The 24170-nt window shown below is 37.5% G+C and overlaps 1 protein-coding gene across 1 annotated transcript in view; it reads left to right on the top strand.

The window, feature by feature from the left end:
• GPC6 (glypican 6) overlaps nt 1–24170 on the top strand; it is a 646529-nt gene that overhangs the window by 211082 nt on the left and 411277 nt on the right. The window contains exon 4 of the mRNA XM_064270254.1: nt 13500–13665. Coding sequence (XP_064126324.1) covers nt 13500–13665 — 166 coding nt within the window. The remainder of the gene's footprint in view (nt 1–13499; nt 13666–24170) is intronic.

The following is a 24170-nucleotide window of genomic DNA, read 5'->3' as shown; positions in this document are numbered from 1 at the left end:
TCCTTGTGCTGACAACTAGATAGTATAAACTGGCTGGAAGACACATTGGTATGTGTGGAGATCTTTAGGCAGATAATTAGACAGATAGATCAATAGATGGACAGAGAGGAGATAGATAGACCATACCCATGCATTATCCATCAATTATTATATTGGCCAAACCTTTACCAAAACACCACAATATAGTATTTGCCTATGTTCTTGTGTGTATCAGATATACTTTAATATTATTCGCCTCCACCATATGCCAACTACTTATACTAGGCTTTTAAAGTTTTACATGTTCCTGAGAGAGTGATTGATTTGGTTTTACATTCTTGAAAATGCCACATCCCCTTACTTTAAAAGCAGATTGTATGTATTCCAAGGCAGATGCATTATAAATATGTTAGTACCACTGTACAGAGGCTGGAAATTCGTAGCTTTCACCAAAGTGCATTCTCACTTCAATGACTCACATTTAAAGTCACCGCTAATATGTTTCTTCTAAATGAAGTAATATTTAAGCTATAATTTCTAACCAAGGAAGACAACCATTCCCTGGTGAGACACTTAGGGATCTTGTTTTGCATTCTGTCATCACATTTTGAAAGTCTACATTTGGGTAAAGTTCAGAATGTCAAACAGACTATCCAAATAAAAAGCAGCATTGCCAAGATCTCATAATCCTACAGCAAGGTAAAATTAAAATGATGTTATGTTTTATTGAGTTAACATGCTTGAAAACCCTCTGAAATATATATATTAACTAGTAGAAAGAGTTATTTCATTCTAATGGATGAAAGTATTCATTCTTGTATTTGTATGTGTATAATTTATTTAAGTGTTATTTGGAACTATTGCAGTCTAGCAATCGAATAATAGCATACGTTTACTTACCTCTGTCCCCAGGTGTCTGTCAGTTTGTCGTAATGTGGTGGCTTGCATGTTGCTGTGATACTGGAAGCTATGATACCAGTATTTCAAATATCAGCAGTGTGATCCATGGTGGACAGGTTTCAGTGGAGCTTTCAGACTAAGAAGCACTAGGAAGAAGGACTTGGCTGTTTACTTCTGAAAAAAATTGGACAGTGAAAACCTTATGAATAGCAGCAGAACACTGTCTGGTACAGTGCCAGAAGATGAGCCCCTCTAGTTGGAAGGCACTCAAAATATGACTTAACGAATGCATCAATTGGCCTCAACCCACCTGGAGCAAAGAAGAATGAAAAACACCAAAGACACGAAGTAATTGTGAGCCTAAGAGACAGAAAGGATCACATAAACCAGAGACTACACCAGCATGAGACCAGAAGAACTAGATGGTGCCTGGCCAAAGCCAATGACTGCCCTGACAGGGAACACAACAGAGAACCCCTGAGGGAACAAGAGAGCAGTGGGATGCAGACCCCAAATTCTTGTAAAAAGACCAGACTTAATGGTCAAACTGGGACTAGAAGGACCCCGGAGGCCATGGTCCCCAGACCTTCTGTTAGCCCAAGACAGGAACCACTCTCAAAGCCAACTCTTCAGACAGTGATTGGACTGGAGTATGGAATAGAAAATGACACTGGTGAAGAACGAACTCCTTGGATCAAGTAGACACATGAAACCATGCTGGCATCTCCTGTCTGGAGGGGAGATGAGAGGGCAGAGGGGACCAGAAGCTGCCCAGATGGACATGAGGAGAGAGAGTGGAGGGAAGGACTGTGCTATCTCATTAGGGGGGACAGCACTTAACTGTCTAAGAGCTGTATGGTTTTAACTCTTACATTTAGGCCCTTGATCCACTTTGAGTTGATTCTTATATGTTTGTGTGAGGTAGGGGTCCAAACTTATTTTTTTGCCCATGGAGATCCAGTTGTCCCAGCAGCATTTGTTGAAAAGACTTTTCTTTCCTCATTAGATGGTCTTGGCATGCTTCTTCAAAAAGTCAGTTGGCCATAAATGTATGAGTTTATGTGGGTACATACATACAATAGAATGCTACACAACTATAAAGAACTATGATAAGTCCATGAAACATATTACAACATGGATGGATCTGGAGGACATAATGCTAAGTGAAGTAAACTGATCACATAAGGACAAATATTACATGATCCTGCTTTTATAAAAAAACAAGAATAGATATATATACAGAGACCAATATTCGTTGATGGATATCAGGGATGGGTGGGGGGAAGTCACTATCTAGTTCATTGATACTTGTTATTTTTGGTGACAGGAAAAGTAGCACAGAATGTGGGTGTAATGAGCACAGCTTGACCAAAGTAAACGATGTCACCAAGAAGTACACAAGAGAAAAGTATGTCTGTGCTAAAAAATATGACATATATAATTTGGCGACAACACCAGAAATAACCAAAAATGAGTGTCTGGTCACATATGTAGATATATAGGCATATGTGTGTATGGTAGGTACAGGTGCGTACGTACCTGTGCATAGCTAGAAGTATCTATATACATGTGTGTACTTACAGACACATGAGTACACACAAATATATTCGTAGTTTTAGTTACAGTTACAGATGCTCTCAGACATAAACAAACACCTTGAGAGAATGTTTTTCTGGGTTTAAATACTGAGGTCCTTAGTCTCATGGAATGATGCAGTCAATGAGGCACCATGAAGTTCGCGTGAGGTGAATAGTGTCTGGGGTCTTCAAAGCTTTTGAACAGCCATCTAAGATACAACCATTGGTCTCTACTCATCTGGAGCAAGAGAGAAAGAAGGAAACCAAAGTTTCAGATAAGAAACTCCATTTTCATATAGCACCAAGTTTTGCATAACGACCTGACCTGGTTGATAAGTGAGGAGTGGGTGTATTTTTTATATACACTTGGGAGTGGAATTGCCTATTATATACTATTCTACATTTAACTTTTTGAGTAAATGCAAAATTGCTTTAAAAAATGAATAAAATATTTTTCATTTCCACCATCAGCGTACGAGGATTCCAATTTCTCCACGTCCTCTCCAATGTCTTTTAGCTTCCTTTTTGTTATTATTATCATATTCTTCCTAGGGGTTGTGACAAGGTCCCTGGATGGTACAAGCAGTTTGCAGTCAGCAACTAACCTAAAAGTTGATGGTTGGAACCTACCCAGCTGCTCCACCGAAGAAAGGCATGGCAAACTGCTTCTGAAAAGGTCACAGACATTGAAAATCCTATGGAGCAGTTCTGCTCTGTAACATGGGGTTGCCATGAGTTGGAAATGACTCCGTGGCAATGGGCTTTTTTTTTTTTTTTTTAGGGGTTGTGAAGTGGTATCTCATTGTGGTTTTGATTTGCTCCACGTGTCTGTCAGTTTGTCATACTGTGGTGGCTTGCATGTTGCTGTGATACTGGAAGTTTTGCCACTGGTATTTCAAATGCCATAAGATCATCCTTGGTGGACAGGTTTCAGCTGAACTTCCAGACTAGGACAGACTAGGAAAAAGAACCTGGCATTCTACTTCTGAAAAAATTGTCTACTGAAAACCTTATGAACAGCAGCAGAACATTGTCTGATATGGTGCCAGAAAATGAGCCTCTCAGGTTGGAAGGTACTCAAAATATGACCAGGGAAGAGCTGCTGCCTCAGAGTACAGTCAACCTTAATGACATGGATGGAGTCAAGCTTTCTGGACCTTAATTTGTTAACGTGGCATGACTCAAAATGAGAAGGTGCAAACATCCATTAATAATTGGAACATGGACTGTACGAAGTATGAATCTAGGAAAATTGGAAATCATCAAAAATGAAATGGAACCCATAAACATCGATATCCTAGGTATTAGTGAGCTGGGATTGGCCATTTTGAATCAGACGATCATATGGCCTACTATACTGGGAATGACAAATTGAAGAGGATTGGCATTACATTTGTCATCAAAAAGAACATTTCAAGGCCTATCCTGAAGTACAACACTGTCAATGATAGGATGATATACATACACCATTTTGCTTTTAAATACTTTCAAGAGGTCTTTTGTAACAGATTTGCCCAATACAATATGTTTGACTTCTTGACTGCTGCTTCTATGGAAGTTGCTTGTGGATCATGGTAGCTGTGGGACATTGAACATGCCCTTTGTCATGTTGAAGCAGTTCCCTTTTGTTCCTACTTTTCTGAGTGCTTTTATTATGAAAGGTGTGGAGTTTTTGTCAAATGCTATTTCTGGTCATGTGGCTTTTTTCTCTTGTTCTACAATTGTGGGGTATTGTATATATTAGTCTTCTTATGTTTAACTACCCTTACATTTCTTGGATAAACCTGACTTGGTCATGGTGTATAATCATTTTAATATGCTGTTGGATTCAGTTTGCTAGCATTTGTTGATAATTTTGCATTTATATTCACAAGGATTATTGATCTGTAGTTTATTTTTGTTTGTTTGTTTTTTTTTTTCTGTAGTGTCTTTGTCTAGTTTTGGTATCAGGTAATTCTGGCCTTGTAAAATGAACTAGAAAGTATTTCCTCTTTTTCTTTTCTTTCTTTTTGGAAGAATTTGTGAAGGTTTAGAGTTAATTCCTCTTTAAATGTTTGGTGGAATTCACCAGTGAAGCCATCTGGTGGTGCTAGGCTTTTCTTTGTTGAGAAGATTTTATTAACAATACAATCTTTTTACTTATTATAGGTCTATTCAGACTTTGTATGTTTTCTTGAATCAATTTTGGTAATTTGTGTTTCTAAGAATTTTTCCATTTCACCTAGTTATCTAACTTTTTGATATAAATATTGTTTTCCTAAGGCTGCCGTGACATATTACCACTCACTGAGTGGCTTAAAAAAAAAGAAATTAATTTTTTCACAGTTCAGGTGGCTGGAAGTCTGAAATAATGGTGTTGGCAAGGCCAGTTCCTTCTGGAGCCTCTGAGGAAGAAATCATCTCATGCTTCTCTCTTAGCTTTCATTGGCTGCAGACAATATCCCTTGGTTGATAGATGCATCACTTTAATCTATGCCTCCACGTACACATTGCCTTCTTTTCTGTGTCTCTTTGTTTTTGTCCGCCCCCCCCCCCCCCGCCCCCGTCTCTTACAAGGATAATCTTACTGGCTTTTGGGTCCATCCTAATTCCAGTGTGATCTCATATGGACCCTTACCTTTTGGGCATAGGGGATGGTAGACGAGTGAGCAAAAATTCCACCATGCTTTCTTACCGAAATTTAGCAGTCTTTTTATTCATTAAGCAGTTCCTTGTTGCTAGATTTTTTTTTTTTTTAATTAGATTCCAGAGCCCTGAAGTAGTCAATTTGGTCAATTATTTCAGTATAAAGGTTGCTTCAGTGGATGGACCCAGTTTTGGAGCTCCCTACTCTGCCCTTTCTATGACGTCCTTCCCCATGCTTGTCTTACAGTATCTCCAGGAGCCGTCCTTGTCAAAACCCTAACCTCCCAATTCTGAGCTAGGTGCTCTTTCATGCATTTTCTTTGAACCTCACCTCCCCAAAACAAATTTTTTTTTTAACTGAAATGATCTGAAAATAAACATATTCTGAGCAACACTAACACTGGGACAAAGTCTCTTAAAGATTTTTGACTAATAAATGTTGAATGAATGAAAGCTGCATGAATGAACAAAGATGAAAGTAATGTAGCCTCTTGTTAACTCCCTACGACAAACCCATTTACAGTTTCCTGATTGTTAAATAATTATAACAAAAATTACATAACATGAAAACTACTTTGAATTTAATTTAATCATTCTTGAGGGTTATCAAAACCATTTTAGGATCTGGTGATTATTATAAGACCCTGAGTAGAAACATCTCATCATTTAGCAAGATTATAGATTAGAAAGTGTGGAGGATGACATTAACTCTTGCTCAAAACTCTGTTTTGAATGTATTCAAGTAATTCACTTCCATTACCTTATTTGTCTTTTGGGAACAGAGACAGATATATTTATTTGATTATTTTGGTTGTATGATTTCTATAGAAACAAGCACTTGCTAGGTGTATGTTGACAGTGTATATATGTAAATTTAGAACTTGCACATACCTTTTTGCTTATTTAATATTTTAAGAGATAGTCTTATTTTACATTGGCTATTTTTTTACTATTAGGAATTGCTAATGTAAGCAGCAATGCATGAATATTGGTCCAGATACAGAAATCTTAAGTATATTACAGACATGAAATGAATTGCTATAACATTGCTAAGGATATGCAGTGCCTCAAATCTCATTCATAAAACATAAGAATTACTTGCTATAACATCCTGACATACATGGCTAGCCAGGTAGGCAATTCTTTGTCCTTTTTTCCAATTCAGCTTTGTAAAGGGCTCTTTTTGTATTCCTTGCCACGTTTCAAGCTATCTTGCTTTAACCTTTAAACAAACAAACAAAACTAAGGCTCCAACATAACTAAGAGCTCAGTGAATTTTTATGTTATTTCATTTATTTTTCACCTGTTTTCAAGGCAAGTTTGGATATAAATTGTAGTATTCCCCAAAACTATTAAATGCTAATATCAATTATAAAACAATAATTTATAAGCCTTTGATTACACACAAAGAGTATCAGAAGAAGCTAGCAGAAGGGCTAAGCTCATAATGTGAGGAGCTCTTATTGAACTTTTGTGTATCTTCCCAAGAGCAGGATGATAGAATAGGATTGCTTGTTTTTCTTTCTTCCACCCAATATTGTAGCATCTTGACAAATGATGATTATGACAGACACATGAAAAAGTTAGGTGAGGCCACAAATAGTACATAAAAGAATGATGACAGTTGCCATCATCGACCTACACTTTTACCTAAGTTTATTTTCCAATCTATTTTGTATATCTAGGAAGCTACCGCTATATTTTTCAAAAATAAACAAAAATCTGCATTCACAAACAAATAAACTCAATATTTTATTTCTTATGATGGATGGTATTCTTTATTTTTGCTAAATAAATGCAATTTTCTTTAGTAGGCACTTTTATTTCTAGTATTCCAAAAAATGTATAAATTTTTGGCACTATATGTTTGAGGTATTATTCTACTCTAAGTTTTAAGTGTGCATTTTTAGGACTTCTTTCTTTATTGTAGTTTTTGCCAAATATACAGACTCACCTAGTATTTTGGAGTTGAAAAAAAAAAGTTGCATATTTTCCAGAAACGAGCTAATGAATGATTTTGAATCTGAGGCTTATTAGAATCCATTGGGGTTAGAATACCAAAATGAATGTTATCCAGAGGTGACCCACCACAAAACTAAGAGTAAATAATATACCTACCTATTGTTTTTTTTAGTTACCTTGAGTTGGCTCCAACTCACGGCAACCTGATATATAACAGAAGGACATATTGCCTGGTCCTGTGTCATCTTCATGATGTTTGCTACGTTTGAGAACATTGTTTCAGCCACTGTGTTAAGACCTCCTTCACCTTCGCCAGTTCTCCTTTTTATCAATCTGATATCGTAATGATGTGTCCAAAGTAAATGAACTGAATCACCATCCTCACTTCTGTGTAGCATTCCATAGTATTTCTTCCAAGACAGATTTGTTCCTTCTTCTTTCAGTCCACTTTATATTCAGCATTTCCTGTCAACACCACAATTTAAATATATCAATTCTTCCTCTGTTTTCCTCTTTCACTGTGCACCTCTTGCATGTATATGAGGCAATTGAAAAGACGATGGTTTGGGCCAGGTGCACCTTAGTCATCCAAGTGACATCTTTGCTTCTTAAAACTTTAAAGAGGTCTTTTGCAGCACATTTACCCAATGCAATACATTGTTTGATTTCTTGACTACTGCTTCCGTGGACATTGATTGATGATCCAAGTAGATTGAAATCATTGGCAACTTCAATTTCTTCTTCATTTTTCATGATGCTGTTTTTTGGGCCAGTTGTGAGGATTTTCATATTCTTCACGTTCAGGTATAATCCATTCCGGAAACTGCAGTCTTTGACTTTTCTCACTCAGTAAGTTCTTCAAATCATCTTCATTTTCCACAAGCAATATCATGTTATCTGTGTATCACAGTTCATCTGCATATATGCCTATTCGAACAGCTAACTCAAGAAGTAGCGTTGATACCAAATCCTGAAAAGATGTGTAAAAACTAGAGCTCTCACACATTGCTGGTGGAATTGTAAAATGCGGCAGCCATTCTGGAAAATAGTTTGGCAATTTCTTATAAAATTAAATGTGTGCTTACCAGATAGGCTGAGCAATTGCCCTCTTGGGCAAACTTATGTTCCTGCAAAAACCTGTATACGAATATTCGTGGTACCTTTATTCATAATAACAAAGTACTGGAAACAACCCAAATAAACTTCAATGATTGAATGGTTGATTAAACTCTATCAGATCCAAACAATGAAATACTAGTCAGCACTAAAAGGAGTGACCCATTAATACATGCAGCAACTTGAATGGACTTCAATTAAAAAAAAAAAGTCAATGTCAAATGTTACTTACTGTATGTTTCCATTTATATAATGTTCTTGATAGGACAAAATTACAGAGGTGGGAAATCTATTAGTGATTGCCATGGGACAGGGATGGGTGGGGCAGAGGTATCACAAGAGAGTGCTTTTATGTTGCTAGGACAGTTCTCTATGCTGGTTGTGGTGTTGCCTACACGAATCTATACATGGGACAAAACTGCAGAGATCTGCACTCATACACACACACCAACACATAGAGACACAAATGTGAATGCAGGTTAAAAAAAAATAACCGAATATTTTCCATAAACTAGTTAATAGTAATAAGTTGTTTTTAGGTACCGTCGAGTCGGTTCTAACTCATAGAGACCCTATGCACAACAGAACCAAACACTGCCCAATCCTGCAACATCCATTTAATCCTGCTCTTGAGGAACTGGTACGTGGATCAAAAGGCAGTTGTTCGAATAGAACAAGGGGATACTGCATGGTTTAGAGTAGGAAAGGTGTGTGTCTGGGTTGTACCCTTTCACCATAGCTATTTAATCTGTGTGCTAAGCAAATAATTCGAGAAGCTGGACTATATGAAGAAGAACGGGGCATCAAGATTGGAGGAAGCCTCATTAGCAACCTGCGTTATGCAGATGACACAGCTTTGCTTGCTGAAAGCGAAGAGGACTTGGGGCACTTACTGATGAAGGTCAAAGCCCACAGCCTTCAGTATGGATTATACCTTAACATAAAGGAAACAAAAACCTTCACAACTGGACCAATAAGCAGCATCAAGATAAATGGAGAAAAGACTGAAGTTGTCAAGGATTTCATTTTACTTGGATCCACAATTAACATCCATGAAAGCAGCAGTCAAGAAATTAAAAGACACATCACATTGGGAAAGTCTGCATCAAAAGACTTCTTAAAAGCGTTGAAAAGCAAAGATGTCACCTTGAGGCCTAAGGTGCACCTGACCCAAGCCTTGGTGTTTTCAATAGCCTCCTATGCATGCAAAGGCTGGACAAGGAATAAGGAAAACAGAAGAAAAACTGATGTCTTTGAACAGTAATATAACAATGTCAATTTCCTTGTTCTGCTATTGTATTATAACTATATAGTTTTTTTTTTAAGTAGTAATAGCACAAATATAAAATACTAACATTTAAAAATAGAAACATTCTTTCTCACGAGGGACATTTAAAAGAACCTTCTTTTCAGAGGCTTATTTCTAGAAGTCTTCAGCTCAAAGTGACAATTATTTTTTTCCTTTTCATATAAGCATGTAGTTGCGTAAATTCAAAAAAATGTGGCCAGTCAATATGAAAGGTTCAACTCTGATCTCCACTCTCCATTTTCTTCTTTTTCTGATACCCTTTATTTGACCGGGATGGATGTCATTTCCAAAAGTAGTCAGAGAGCCACATTTAACTGGAGAAACATTGTTCTTTTAGATTATTAAGGCAGTTCAATTTCTCTGTTGGTTGCTACCCTGAAGATGGAGAATCTTCTGAAATGCCAGTCTCAGAAAATTGCACTGGTTCCAACAAAAGAAAAAGAAAAAGCAAAGCTTTGGAATTAATGTAATCAATAACCTTTGAAAACAAAGATAGAAAGCCACAATTGAATGCCAACATGTCTAAAACCATCTTGCTGTTTTATTCTTTGAATACCAGTGTGGCCAACCTGAGGAACTGTTTACTTAATTCATAAGAAATTGGGAAACACAATAGAAAACTCAATTCAAAAAACATGAGTTGAGTACCTAAATCATAATACCTATATCAAGTGCATGTTAGGCAAAGTTGTACAGGTTATAATGATGAAAAAGAAGGCCCACACTGTCCAAGGGTTCTCAGTTTGCATTCCCAATATTGACAAATGCTCCTGGTTTTATACTGGAGACAGAGTGAGAAGAATCAAATCATCATATAATGCCAGTGGCAAGAAAACCAAAAATCTAACAGAGTCAAAGAAGGAATAGCTTCAAGTCAGCTGAAGTGAGAAAACCATCAGGTTAGGAAAGAGAATGCAAGGCTATTGTTATGGTTTGAATCATATCCCCCAAAGACGCTTCTTATAAATCTTAACCCTTATACTTGTGGTTATAATCCCATTTGGGGATGAGTTTTCTTTGCTACATAAATAAGACAGTATTAGTGTAGGGTGCATTTTAAATCAATCTCTTTTGAGATGTAAAAGAGATTAAACAAGGTAGCAAGCAGAGATGGAGGAAGAGAGATGCCAAGCTACCTGAAAATCGACCAGGAACAGAAGCTCAGAAGAGACAAGGACCTTCCTCCAGAGCCGACAAAGACAGAAAGCCTTCCCCTAGTGCTGGTGCCCTGAATTAAGACTTTTAGCCACCTAACTAGGAAAAAATCAATTTCTGTTTGTTAAAGCCACCCACTTGTGGTATTTGTGTTATAGCTGTAATAGATAACTAAGACAGTTATGGAAAATAAATTTACGTGAACAATGATTTCTAAGACTGCAATCATTCCAATACGTAAAATGAATAAGAATGTGAAATTCCTCATTAATTCTGTATGGAGAATACAGAATTATTATCATTTTCTTTTTTATGTCAATGCCTTGGAATACATGTGAATAAAAGAAGTTTTTTAAAACAATACTGCTAAATTTTGTGCAAAAGTTGTCATTTTCAATAGAATACCCTATCTGGAAAAGATGATATGGTAGCAATAAGACGTCCTCAAAAAAAAAAAGTCACCAGGCTTCTCATTTTTGTTTTATCATTTAAAAAAAAAAAGTTTTAGAACAAATGTATACCAATCCATTCTCAATGTTTTCATAAAGAGTCTGTATTTTGCTTCACTTATTTGACTTAGAATACTTAATGTATTAAATTTCTGTTGTTAATTATATTACATCAATTTTTATTCAGGTCAAATCTAAAATTAACAGGAAAAGTAAAAATCAGAAGAATATTACTTCCAAAAACATAAAAAATAAGGTGGGTTGATGGATGGATGAATGGATGGGGAGATGTGTAATAGAGCAAGTATTAGAAAATGTTAAATGAAAATCTAGGAATGGGGCATTCACTATAAAAATCTTCCAAGTTCCCTATAAGCTTGAAAAATTTCATAAAACTTTGGAAAGAAAGCAAAAACTAAAACAAAAAAGATAAATACAAATTTTAAGTAAGTTAATGAACATCAAACTGCCCTACTTCCTCAAAAAAAATTACATTCTTTGTAAGTATACAGTGTAAAATGAAGAAAATGTCACAAAAACCAAAGCCTTTCATTAAAAATCCCCGGGCGAAGGACAAACTGACATAGAATAGCTATATGGTTGAAAGCATCCGATCATGTGGAAATATCTTTTATTGTCCCACCTTTGCCGTGGCATCATGCTTTGTCAGTATCTGTATGTTCTTGACAGGTAGACATCACCTGTGGACCCAGATAAGACCGTAGCTCTCAGTGTTGCACTACATAAAGGTCCAAATAAAACTAGTTAGGAATGTAAGTACAGGAATATGTAAGTTACTTGACTAAAACACCAAAATTATTTAAAACCAACCAAACCATTGTGTTTTCAACCACCTCATATGTATGCGAAAGCTGGACAATGAATAAGGAAGACCGAAGAAAAATTGATGCCTTTGAATTATTATGTTGTTGGCAAAGAATATTGAATATACCATGGACTGCCAAAAGAACAAACAAACTTGTATTGGAAGAAATACAGCCAGAGTGCTTCTTAGAAGCAAGGATGGTGAGACTACCTCTCACATACTTTGGACATGTTATAAGGAGGGATCAGTCCCTGGGGAAGGACATCATAACTGGTAAAGCTAAAGGGTCAGGGAATAAGAGGAAGACCCTCAGTGAGCTAGACTGACACAGAGGCTGCAGCCATGGGCTCAAGCCTGAGCATGGCGCAGGACCAGGCGGTGTTTTTGTTCTGTCGTACATAGGGTCCCTAAGAGTCAGAACGGATTCTACGCCACCTAGCAACAACAAATAAATATGACAATAATCTTTGTGTCTAATCATGAAAAAAAATTTTTTCTGTGGGTTTTTTTGGTTTGTTTTTCCCGTTGGTTGGTCTGTATAGTTTTAAATTACCCTCCCCACCCCCACCCGCCACCCCTGCTTTGAGAGTCAAATTAAAATTTTAAATGAGCCAAGAGGGTCTATATTGGTTTAGAATTTGTTAGCTTAGGAATACCACTTTTCTTTTTCACCACAAATAGCACTTAATTCTTGGTTGATGAGTAGCTCCTCTTAACTGCTACAAGGCTTTGCCCTCACAGGCAGGCCTCCATTTAACACTAGGCCCTTTTCCCACGAAGTTTCCAGAACTGCAAACCTGCAGACGTCTGAAGATGGTGGTTCTGCAGGGCCACTGCTTCTAAGCAGGCCGGGACCTCAGAAATCCCAGACAAGTTGATATCGATCCTTAAAAAAGAAAAGGTATATACAAAGGAAGTGTATCTGCCAACCTCCTTTAGAAACAGGGTCAAATAACCAGTTGGAAAGTGTTCTAAAGGTGTCATTAAATTTTAATAATACCTACATTTTTATGGGGCTTTTAACTTTGCAGTTTGCTGTCACATGCATTATCTCATTTCATGTTCAATTCATTGAAACCGTGTCTAAGTTTTAGGGGTGAATTATAATGGCATAACTATCAAAATGTTGATGGGGACATTTGAAGACAATTGATTACCACTATGCAGAGCAGAAGTATCTACCAGGAATTGGTGAGTTCCAAGATCAAATATTGTTAAGGGATAAGATTTTGATGGAACCCCTGCGTGGCACAAATGCTCAATATGCTTGGTTTCTAACCAAAAGGTTGGAGGTTCAAGTCCACCCAGGGGCACCTCAGAAGGAAAGGTCTGGTGATCTACTTCTGAAAAATCAGCCACTGAAAAACCCCGTGGAACACAGTTCTACTCTGACACACACATACGGTCCCTGTGAGTCAGAGTCGACTCGAAAGCAACCGGTTTGGGTTAAGATTCTAATAGTTCCTCTAGCCTTTTGCTCTACTGTTTGAGTCTCATCACAGCCATTTAACTTTTTTTTTTTTTTAGGAGAAACCGACTTCTGTCTTTTTCCTCTCCATCTTCTTATTTTTGATTTTTGCTTCTTTCCAATCCATCTGCAGGTCAGTCCAACGCCAGGGTGCATTCGCGCTCTCATGAAGATGCTGTATTGCCCTTACTGCCGCGGCCTCCCGTCCGTGAGGCCCTGCAACAACTACTGCCTCAACGTCATGAAGGGCTGCTTGGCGAATCAGGCGGATCTCGACACTGAGTGGAACCTGTTTATAGGTAAGACCTTTCAGTGGCTCCTGTGACAGGCACTTTGGAACAGCAAGTCTTTACAGTCCCTGAGGAACAGGTCAGAAGTTATTACGACCAAACTGCTTTTAGTAAATTACAAACATTATTTTGTTTTTTTCTTCTTCCTTTTTTTTTTTTTTAAAAAATATCCTGAGAAGTAAGACTTTCTTGTATCCTGTAAGGGAGAGTCCTGTTACAGATTATTCAAGCCAGCTGTACTGAATTAGCTCATCTTCTCTGATGAAGATAAAAGCACTCTGACTGAATTTCAGTGAGCTCCTGTGAGAAGTTAGCAAAGAATCTCATAAGGAATCCACAGTACTGTCTCTTTTTTTCCATTATTAATGCCTCGGCATAGTTACAGATATTTGTAAACAACTTCTCCCTTGAACTTACACGATCAAAATATACTTTTGCCAAAGTACACACATTTTTGTTCTGATTTTGTGGCGAAGGCTGCTCCATGCTCATGAACATGAAACACCCTTCCAGCCTTTAGATGGCGGGAGGAAAGCAGGTGGGGAGATGCGCAGAAAGGTCTGTGAATTATGGCTCTGGTCTTAAGTTGCAGAAATCATTTAGGGTTTGTACTGCCAAAAGATATTTCCCAAATAGCTATCCAAGGATAAAAGGACAAATTTTATAGGCAGGCTTCCCCCAGGAAAATACACAGGCCTTGCAGGAATAAATATGTTTTCTTCCCCTCTGTCAAATAGCCTTCAGATAAAAGTACTTTCAGTTGCGTTTACTGCAATTACTTAGTGACAAGCAGAGTGGTGCAAATAACTGTAGCCGTCGTAAGCCTCAGAGGGCCTTCATCATCATTTATGCAAACATCTAAACCAGAATGCACGAGGAAAGACTTCTAACATCTAAGATTTGAGTAAGATAGGAAAACAATCTAAGGTGCTTCAGATTTCAGAGACATCTAAGCCCATGGTGCATACAGACAGATGTGCCTAGGTTACAGGCATTCAGCTTGGCCATGCAACCCATTGGCTAACACGCTGTTATGCTTAAGAAGGCCAGAGAAAATGGTTTTGAAGTTAAAAAAAAAGAAAAGAAAAGAAAAGATTTTACAGTGAGTAGACTTAAATGAAAATCATCTAACAAAATCTCAGAAATAATTTCAGAGAGAATAAATTTAAATGCTGTTCTCCATCCTTTCCACGGGAGGGCAAACTCAGTTTGTATGATCTCGAGTCCCTTGCTTTGTCTCTTTAGACCTCGTGTGCCTCATTTGTAAAATGAGGAAATTAAAAGTACCCTTTTAACTCAAAAATGACATGATTCTTTGCTGATACTTTTTATCTTTGCCAAGATTTTCAGAAGTGTGAATACAAAAAATAAGTAATGAAGAGTGTATTTGATCTTATAAAATATCAGATGAACTTAGAGAAATTTTGGCAGACACTCTACCTGAATCATGGTGATAAAAAAGTACTCTCAACAAGAGATCTACAAAGATTTGCATATTTTTAACCAGATTCAGTCCCATAGCACTGGAAATAATAGATTATTTCTCCTTTTTGGTTGAAACTGCCCAATTCACAGCACAGTTAAATTGTCTTTGGTCAGACTGCAACATATTGATGAAAATGGGCATGTGGGTTTTGTTACTTAGAGCAGGACGTGATTAAGCGTGAGCATATAGGTTTTTTAACTTGTAAGAGCAACAGTGACTTCTTAATTGGCTTTTTTCTTTCTTTCTTTTTCCCTCAGTGTTCACTGGCTGTTTTAGTGTAAAACAAATCCTTACACTTTCCATCACTTAGATTTCCCAGATGCCAATTTCATGTGAAATAGAATATATCTGTAAAATCATTTGATTTAAAAACTAACATGTGAACCCACCATGTGTTGAATGTACTTGAACGAGAAGAGAACCTACTGGTTATTCCGACGTTACTGTATTTTCATGCCCCTGCTTCCCCTAGAGGTCTCTGGGAAAATGCTGCAGTTTTCTGGGTTTTCTATGGCATTAAGAATTGACCACCAACAAAGAATTCGTAGCAAAATGTGTTCTTGCTAATGCTTGTCCGGGTTGAAGTGTTAGTTCACTGATTTGTTACATGAATTAGTCAAATGTGCCAACTCATTTCCCACACAGATACATCTGATATGACAGTGTTACAGTTTTCATGGATGCAGCGGCAAAGATCAGTGTGCACATGGGTAATCCACAGAAAATAATGTATAATGGCGCTGTCCCTGGCTACAGCCTGCAGCCCTTTCACGCTTAGACCCCTGGCATCTTTTCATCAAATGATTTACTTCTGTTGTTGTCAATTGCAGGAGCCATCTTTATCTCTGTCTGCTATATTAGCATCCCAGTTTATAGATTTTATGGGTTTAGTATTATTATTACCTCTTCTAAAATGTCAACAGTGGCATGCAATCAACCATTAAAAAAACCAAGGATGGCGTAGGTGGCCGATCCCCTTGTAGTCTTTACAACGCCAGGAATTACTGAAGTACTTGAAAGTGATTTGTAACAATTTAGAATTCAGGTGGCATCTGGATCACTTTGAAAGAAAGGTGATTCACTTATAAAGTGAAGTGTTTTAAGTGTTCAAGTCAAAACCCCAGCGGTATTCCATCCACTTCTGAAGTTCTATAGTTTTTGTGTGTGTGTGTGTGTGTGTGTCCTAGAAAAAAGTCAGGGGCCTATTCGGGATGCATTTTCACAGCGCACCTTCAGGAAGTTTAACTCCATGCCCTGCACAGAGGTGGTGCTCAAAAGATTCTTATTAATTAGCTATTGAAGGAAAAAAAGTACAACTCTGGTTTTTAGGGAAAGAGGTTTTTTCTTTCTGAAAAATTGCTGACAGCTTTGAAGAAGATGCTGCTAGACTCATTTCAGAGTGCTTGAAAAGCGGCAGGTTGGCTCCCCCAGGGACCTTCGGCTGCTTTCTAATAGCATGTGGATCCCCAGTACAAAGCACAGCCCAGCTTCTACTCACTGTGCCAGAGTGAATGGACATGCTGCACCCAGTACACCAAGCTAGGCAGGGCTGGAAGTACATGAGGGTGGCTTTTAGCCTGTTCTCATTAATAGAAGCTGTGTGGTAGGAGAAAACCTTACTCTGAGACTGTAGCTGTCTCTGCTTTGGCACTTCTCCCAAGTGTTGCTGTATGTTCCTACACAGTTTATCCCAGCCTAGCTTTTGACTGTTGCCTGAATGCTAAAGGACCTTCTTGAAAGACATTTACATTAAATTAAAATTTCCCAGAGAGAAACAGTTTGCTGATAGGACTCTTTGTTTCCGTGATAACTGCGGTGATTTTGAATGTTTCGTATTGATACCAAGACGCCACAGGTAAGGACTATTCCATTTGACAAGAAGCCATGTTGCAGATCACACCTAGCCCACAAACACAAAAGTCAAGGCTGAAATTACATTTATATAGCTATAATAAATCCTGCATCTACTTTAAAATCTAGGACATGTGGAATAGCCTCTTCCAAACACCCGGTACCTTCAAAATATTATAGGCTGTGAGAATCAGAGAGAGAAAAAGGAGATTGCTGGTGTGGGGAACCACGCTGGAGGGACAAAAGGCAGGATTCTATTTTGTTCCACACTGTTTTTATCACTGGAATGTTACAGGCTTCTTCTTAGGGCATGTCTAAGGTAAAATTATCTCTACAGCTTCAGTCAAGTGAGACCTTAAGGATTTTTTGTCCTAACAGGTGCTGTTGAGTCAGCTCTGACTCACAGAGATCCTATATATAACAGAAGGAAACACTGCCAGGTCCTGCACCATCCTCACAATCATTCCTGCACCATCCTCACAATCATTATGTTTGAGCCCATTGTTGCAGCCACTGTGTCAATCCATCTCATCGAGGGCCTTCCTCTTTTTCACTGACCCCTTTACCTTACCAAGCATGATGTCCTTCTCCAGGAACTGGTCCCTCCTGGTAACATGTCCAAAGTATGTGAGACAAAGTCTTACCATACTAGCTTCCAGGGAGTACTCTGGTTGTATTTCTTCCAAGACAGACTTGTTTGTTCTTCTGGCAGTCCTTGGTATATTCAATTGCATCAATTCTTCTTCAGTCTTCCTTATTCATTGTCCAGCTTTTGCGTGCGTATGGCTTGAGTCAGGCACACCTTAGTCCTCGAACTGACGCCTTTGCTTTTCAACACTTTAAAGAGGTATTTTGCAGCAGGTTTGCCCTATCCAATTTGTTGTTTGATTTCTTGACTGCTGCTTCCATGGGATCCAAGTGGATCCAAGTAAAAGAAAATCCTTGACAGCTTCATTATTTTCTCTGTTTTTCATGATGTTGCTTATTGGTCCAGTTGTGACGATTTTTGTTTTCTTCATGTGTAGATATAATCCATACTGAAGGCTGTGCTCTTTGATCTTCATCATTAAGTGCTTCAAGTCCTCTCAACTTTCAGCAAGCAAGGTTATCATCTGCATATTGCAGGTTGTTAATGAATCTCTCTCTAATCCTGATGTTGCATTCTTCTTCATATAGTCTAGCTTCTCGAATGATTTGCTCAGCATACAGGTTGAATAAATATGGTGAAAGGATACGACCTTGACATACACATTTCCTGATTTTAAAGCACCTAGTATCCCCTTGTTCTGTTCAAATGATTGCCTCTTGATCTATGTACAGGTTCCATGTGAGCACAATAAAGTGTTCTGGAATCTCCATTCTTCACAACATTATCCATAATTTGTTATGCTTCACATAGTTGAATGCCTTTGCGTAATCAATAAAACACAGGCAAGCATCTTTTTAGTATTCTCTGCTTTCATCCAAGATCCATCTAACATGAGCAATGATATCCTTCACTCTACATCCTCTTCTGAATCCAGCTTGAATTTCTGGCAGTTCCTTGTTGAAGTAGTGCTGCAACCATTTTTTAATTATCTTCAGCAAAATTTTACTTGTCTGTGATATTAACAACATTTTTCAATAATTTCCACATTCTGTTGGGTCACCTTTCTTTGGAATGGGCACAAATATGGATCTCTTCCAGTCGGTTGGCTGTCATCCAGTAGCTGTCTTCCAAATTTCTTGGCACAGATGGATAAGCACGTGCAGTGCTGCATCCATTTCTTGAAAACATCTCAGTTGGTATTCTGTCAATTCCCGGAGCCTTGTGTTTGAACAATGCCTTCAAAGCAGCTTGAATTTCTTCCTTCAATGTCATCTTAATCATATGCTTTCTCCTGAAATGGTTGAATATTGAACAATTATTTTTGGTACAGTGACTCTATATATTCCTTCTATCTTCTTTTGGTACTTCCTACGTCATTCAATATTTCCCCTATAGAATCCTTCAAAATTGCAGCTTGAGGCTTGAGTTTTTTCTTCATTTTTTTTATCTTGAGAAATGCTGAGCATTTTTGTTTTTGACTCTAGGTCCTTGCACATTTCATTATAATAGTTTACTTTGTCTTCTCAAGCCACCCTATGAAATTTTCTATTCAGCTGTTTTACTTCATCATTTATTCCATTCTCTTTAGCTACTTGATGTACAAGAGCAAGTTTCAGAGTCTCTTCTGATATCCATTTAGATCTTTTCTGTCTTTTTTAATGACCTCTTGCTTTCTTCATATATGGTGTTCTCGAAGTCATCCCACAATTTGTCTGGTGTTTGGTCATTAGTTTTCAATGTGTCCAAAAAAAAAAAAATGTTCCAACTACATAGTCTAATTTTTTAGGCTGTATGAATTAATGAGACCCTACTAAGCTTACCATTGATTCAACCACTATATTGAGTAAGCAAGGCAATACAGTTTTTACCTAGGGAAATTTAATGTACTTAAATGAGTTATGATAAAGTATGGGGATAATAGAAGCCTAGGATGCTAAGTATCTATGCAACAGAGCAACTTAACTTAGCCTAGAAGGTCAGGGAAGCCCTAATTCGTAAGCATAGAATACAATCATAAATGAAACTATTGAATTAGTATTGTCAAACATAATAGCACATACCAAAACCAAACCAAAAACATATGATTGTCGCAATATAGCCACCAGGTACACTCAAGTTCCCCGTGACACAGTTTCAATAGGTCTAGCATGTTCTGTTGCTGGTTCTAAAATACTTATATGTTTTATTTTTGACTGTTTCTATAATCAAGTCCCACCTCCACCACTGCCACTGACTTAAAACTGGTAAGATTTGGAAAATCCGTGTTAATTTTCATGAAGAAAAGGTTGAGTTTCCTGATCTATAAATGCCTTGTTGTTGGGTGCCATTGAGCTGATTCTAACTTATGTTTTTTTGTTTTTTGTTTTTATAGACAGAGGAGAACTTCCCCATAGAGTTCTTTTAGCTATATTCTGTGGGAGCTATTTGCCAGGTCTTCCTTTCACAGAGACGCTGAGTGGATAACCTTTTAATAGCAGCCAAATGCTTAACCATTGTCCCACCAGGGCTACTTATAGATACCTTCAATGGAAATAAAGCCAGCATGGCAGGATCCATTTGTAATTTAGACCTTGGGCACTCAAAGACCAAGCAAGCTGGTGATAGCATTTCTGGGCTTTCTTCCTCCTTTCAAATTAACCATTTATTAAATCTTAAGAGAATCTCAAGACAGAAAACTGGCATGAGAGTATCAAACAGGAAATCCAAGGTGGTTACTACATCGGTGCCAAACCAAAAGAACCTGCAGCCGGTACTACACATTCATTCAGTCATTTCTTCACTCATTCTCATATTTATTCAACAAATGGTAGCTGATGTCTGCTATGGGCTTTGCTCTGGTTTAAGCTGGGAATAGAGCAGAGCACAAATAATGTCTCTGCCTGCTGGGAACCCAAATACCCAGACCCAGTGCCGTCGAAGGGCTCAGTATATGTTCTTTGAAAGGCAAAAATGGAAACAACTAGACAGAGAAATGGGAGGAAATGCCGTATGAGACTGCTGTATTTTATATGGTTAGTCCACTCATTTAATGGAAGTAATTTAAAAATCATATATCCCTGTTGTTAATGGACTCTATGAGTGCAGGCATGGCAGAAACAGATCAGATAACGAACCTGTTTCTTTCATTGTGACAGTTGCTGTCAAGCTATAAATTAGAGCCAGCCACAAGGAAGCTGTATCTGGTCTGTGGAATTTCTAGTGTCATGTAATAAATGGGTACTTTGGTGCACAAAGGACTTTCTTAGGACCCACAAGAGTTGCATTTCCTCAAGGTAGTTACTGTACCCCCAACTTCATGCTTGGGGAAAATGTTGCTAAATAAGGCTTATTTGAAGAGGTTTGGAAGAAAAACATGTATTGCTTCTCTTAAATAAACTCTGTTTTGTTTTGTTTTTATATAAAAGGTGCAGGGCTGTGTGATGTTGCATTTCAAGAATATGTAAAAGAAACACAAAGAACTATTTCAGGGCTTTGTTTAAGAGATTACTCATTGAAAGGCTTTCTCAACCGTGAAATTCTGTAATGTAAATCCTATAAGAAATTTTGAGTTACAAAAGAATTCCATAGTAAGTATGCTATGACTCTAGCTGATATATCCTAAAATGTTGCAAAAATCTCTAGACTCTAAAATTATTTCCTCTAGACCAAGAAAAAGCAAAGCATATGAACTGTATTTAGCAGCAAGCTGTCAAGGGTTTTTTCATCTCCTCTTTGTGTAATACAAGAACCTATTCAATAATACAGTCCAGAAACATGACTCTTAAATCGAGGAACAAAAGCCAATACAATTATTTTGGAATCTGGTCTGACTGTTAGCCAGAGAACTTGCCTTTGCAACTTGTACATTCCTGAAAGAGCCAAGAAAAAATTTTTTTAAAGCTTTGCTTTCTATCAGGTGAAATCTAAGCCCACCCGAGCCCCTATCTTGCTTTTATAGTCACTGATTCAATATTTCTTGTGGGCATTTATCATATGTGGTGTTCATTCTGTCATGCTGGCAGAATGCAGAAGCAGTAGTAACTACTCAGCTGAAAAAAAAATTTGGCTCGTATTTGTTATCAGTTTCCTAATTTGACAAAACAGTTTATTTCTGAACTCTGCATGTGTAAAAATATCTTTCTATGTTACAGTAGGGTTAATATCCTAAGGGTGGCTTAAATGCATGGGGTCTTCAACAAATACAGAGGCAGACAATTCCCTGAGATGATGTCTCAAGAGCAGCAGGACTGCAATTCCTGTTCTGAGTTAAGCAGATCTTCCCATGATTCAAAGTAGACAATGCACAGGAAACCTAAAATTATTTGGTGTCATCGTCAATTAGTCATTCTGGAGCATGTGTGTGAATTTACTTGACCTCCAAACTCAGCTCTTGCTCAGCTATTTATTTCCACTACCTACATACCCAGAATCGACTCGACGGCACTGGGAACATACTCAACTTCTATACAATTTATAATTCTAATTGGTCCATTTCCTATTTCCTGATGACTACAAATATGATGGAAACCCTGGCAGTGTAGTGGTTAAGAGCTATGGCTGCTAACCAAAAGGCTGGCAGTTTGAATCCACCAGGTGCTCCTTGGAAACGCCAGGGGACAGTTCCACTCTGTTCTATCATAATCTAAAGGATATTTTGAAGGTGAGATGCAAAGTACAAAATAATATGATACAAACCAATGGCCTAGAATGAATCATGTCTATTTTTGCAAGGACAACGTTAATTAGGATATAAGATGTTTCATTTATATTACAAACTTTGATGAAAAACCCTGTATACCTTAATAAGCTCTCCAATTTCTATGAGAACCAGCAACAGAAGGATTTAGTTTACCAGGAGAAAGCAGAGCACACCGAAGTGATTCAAGGTGGCTAGATAATTGCCTCTGTGTTTGGGATTTTGCATCTTGAACTTCAATTTTAGTGTTTTCTGTAGATTAAAGGTTTCATTCATTAATTGTATCAAATTATAGGAAAAGGTACTTGTTTTTTGCCATTAACATTTGATTTTAATAACATATGATTGTTTTCGCTGTCCTGTTTTCAAGTTCAAGCTCTAGTACAAGATCTCTGACTTTTGGAATGCCAAGAGAAAATATGTGTTGATTATTTATAATGGAACTAAGTAGACTCCAAGGGGTCCAGAAACCCAGGCAAAAATCAAATACTGTAAACATCAGCCCAATGACATCTTTACAATTCCAATTCAGGAGATATGAGGAACATGAGGTAGAAGAAATTGTGTTGTAGAAACTAGAAAATAAGAAATATAAATAGGGCTAAGTAAGTAGATTGTTAAAGAAAACATTAAGCCACTTAGCTTATAGCAAGTCCCAGGGCCATCATAACCAAAAAGTCCTTTTGCAGTGACTGATTTAATAGGATAGGGGGCTGAGGGTACTTACCTCCTGAGGCATTCAGACCATTCTAAAAGTCCTGATTAGCAGCTAAAGTTAAAATCCTTATTTTATCTCAAATAATAAATCTTTGTGAGATGCTACAATACTTTATTAAAATATCTTAGAGTTGTGTTAGATGACAGTACTTAGACTTCTTTTTCCCCCAAACTAACCAATTACATTAATACATGTATCTTGTAATTGCTCTAAAAACACCTTTAATTCCTAATCATCTCAGGAGTAGAACTGCTGAACCTGTCTTTATGTTTGGGTCATTTTTGAAATTAGTTTTCATCTTTCTCAGGCTTGTTTCTTTAACAATTAGAAAGAGAATTTTTAGAATCTTATTCTCTTCATCTTATCACCTTCGTGACTTGTTTCTTACAAACAATCCTCCAAGAAAGCAAAGGTGGAAGCCAGGCTAGAAGAGATGGCCCCAGTGAGTTATTCTGATGGTTAATGGCATATTTTCATTTGTTGCTATAAAGTGGGATGGGTATAAATGTCCTTTGGAGTAATTTTAGCTTTCGAGAGACTTTATGGTATCTGAAAACTTTGAGCTTATAACTCATTCAAAAATATTGTGTCTACAGACACATGGTCAGATCGCCAAGGGAGAATTTAAATTAAAATAGAGCATGAAATATGCCTTGTCCTTCAAATAAGAGCTTATATATAAATCCCACATGAAAAAAAATAGGTCCTCGATTTTTTTCTTTGCATGGATTTAAATAATTCGCTATGCTAAGAATTTGAAGTCAAAATTAGAAAGAGAGATAAGTAGTTGAATCTATGATATCACACCAAGGAGGGATATATCTGTATTCATCAAATTTTTATTCTTTAAGGTGCAGAGACCTTCTAGACAGATAACAGTGATAATTAAATGTCAAATAAGCCTGTCAATATTCCCCACTAAAATCTTAATGCTCAGGAAATTAACTGATGTAATGAAAGGCCTTAGAACTATATTGGGTGGAATGACTAAGTTAGTGGATGTGAGAGTTTTGGGGAACAGCAGCGGCCACCTCTTTGATGACCGGAGTTGATGTGGTTTTCAGATGGATTGAATCAGAAAGTAACGCTTGTTCTCCAAGCCCTACTGTCTGTCTCTCTAGTTGGTGAATGTCAGCCTGAAGAGGCCAGCAGACAGAGCAGGGCCACTCTTCTGTAAGAGAGTGTTGGTACACTT

This window comes from Loxodonta africana, chromosome 17, assembly GCF_030014295.1.
Source record: "Loxodonta africana isolate mLoxAfr1 chromosome 17, mLoxAfr1.hap2, whole genome shotgun sequence".
NCBI lineage: Eukaryota > Metazoa > Chordata > Mammalia > Proboscidea > Elephantidae > Loxodonta > Loxodonta africana.
This window is presented reverse-complemented; position numbering and strand designations above follow the sequence as displayed.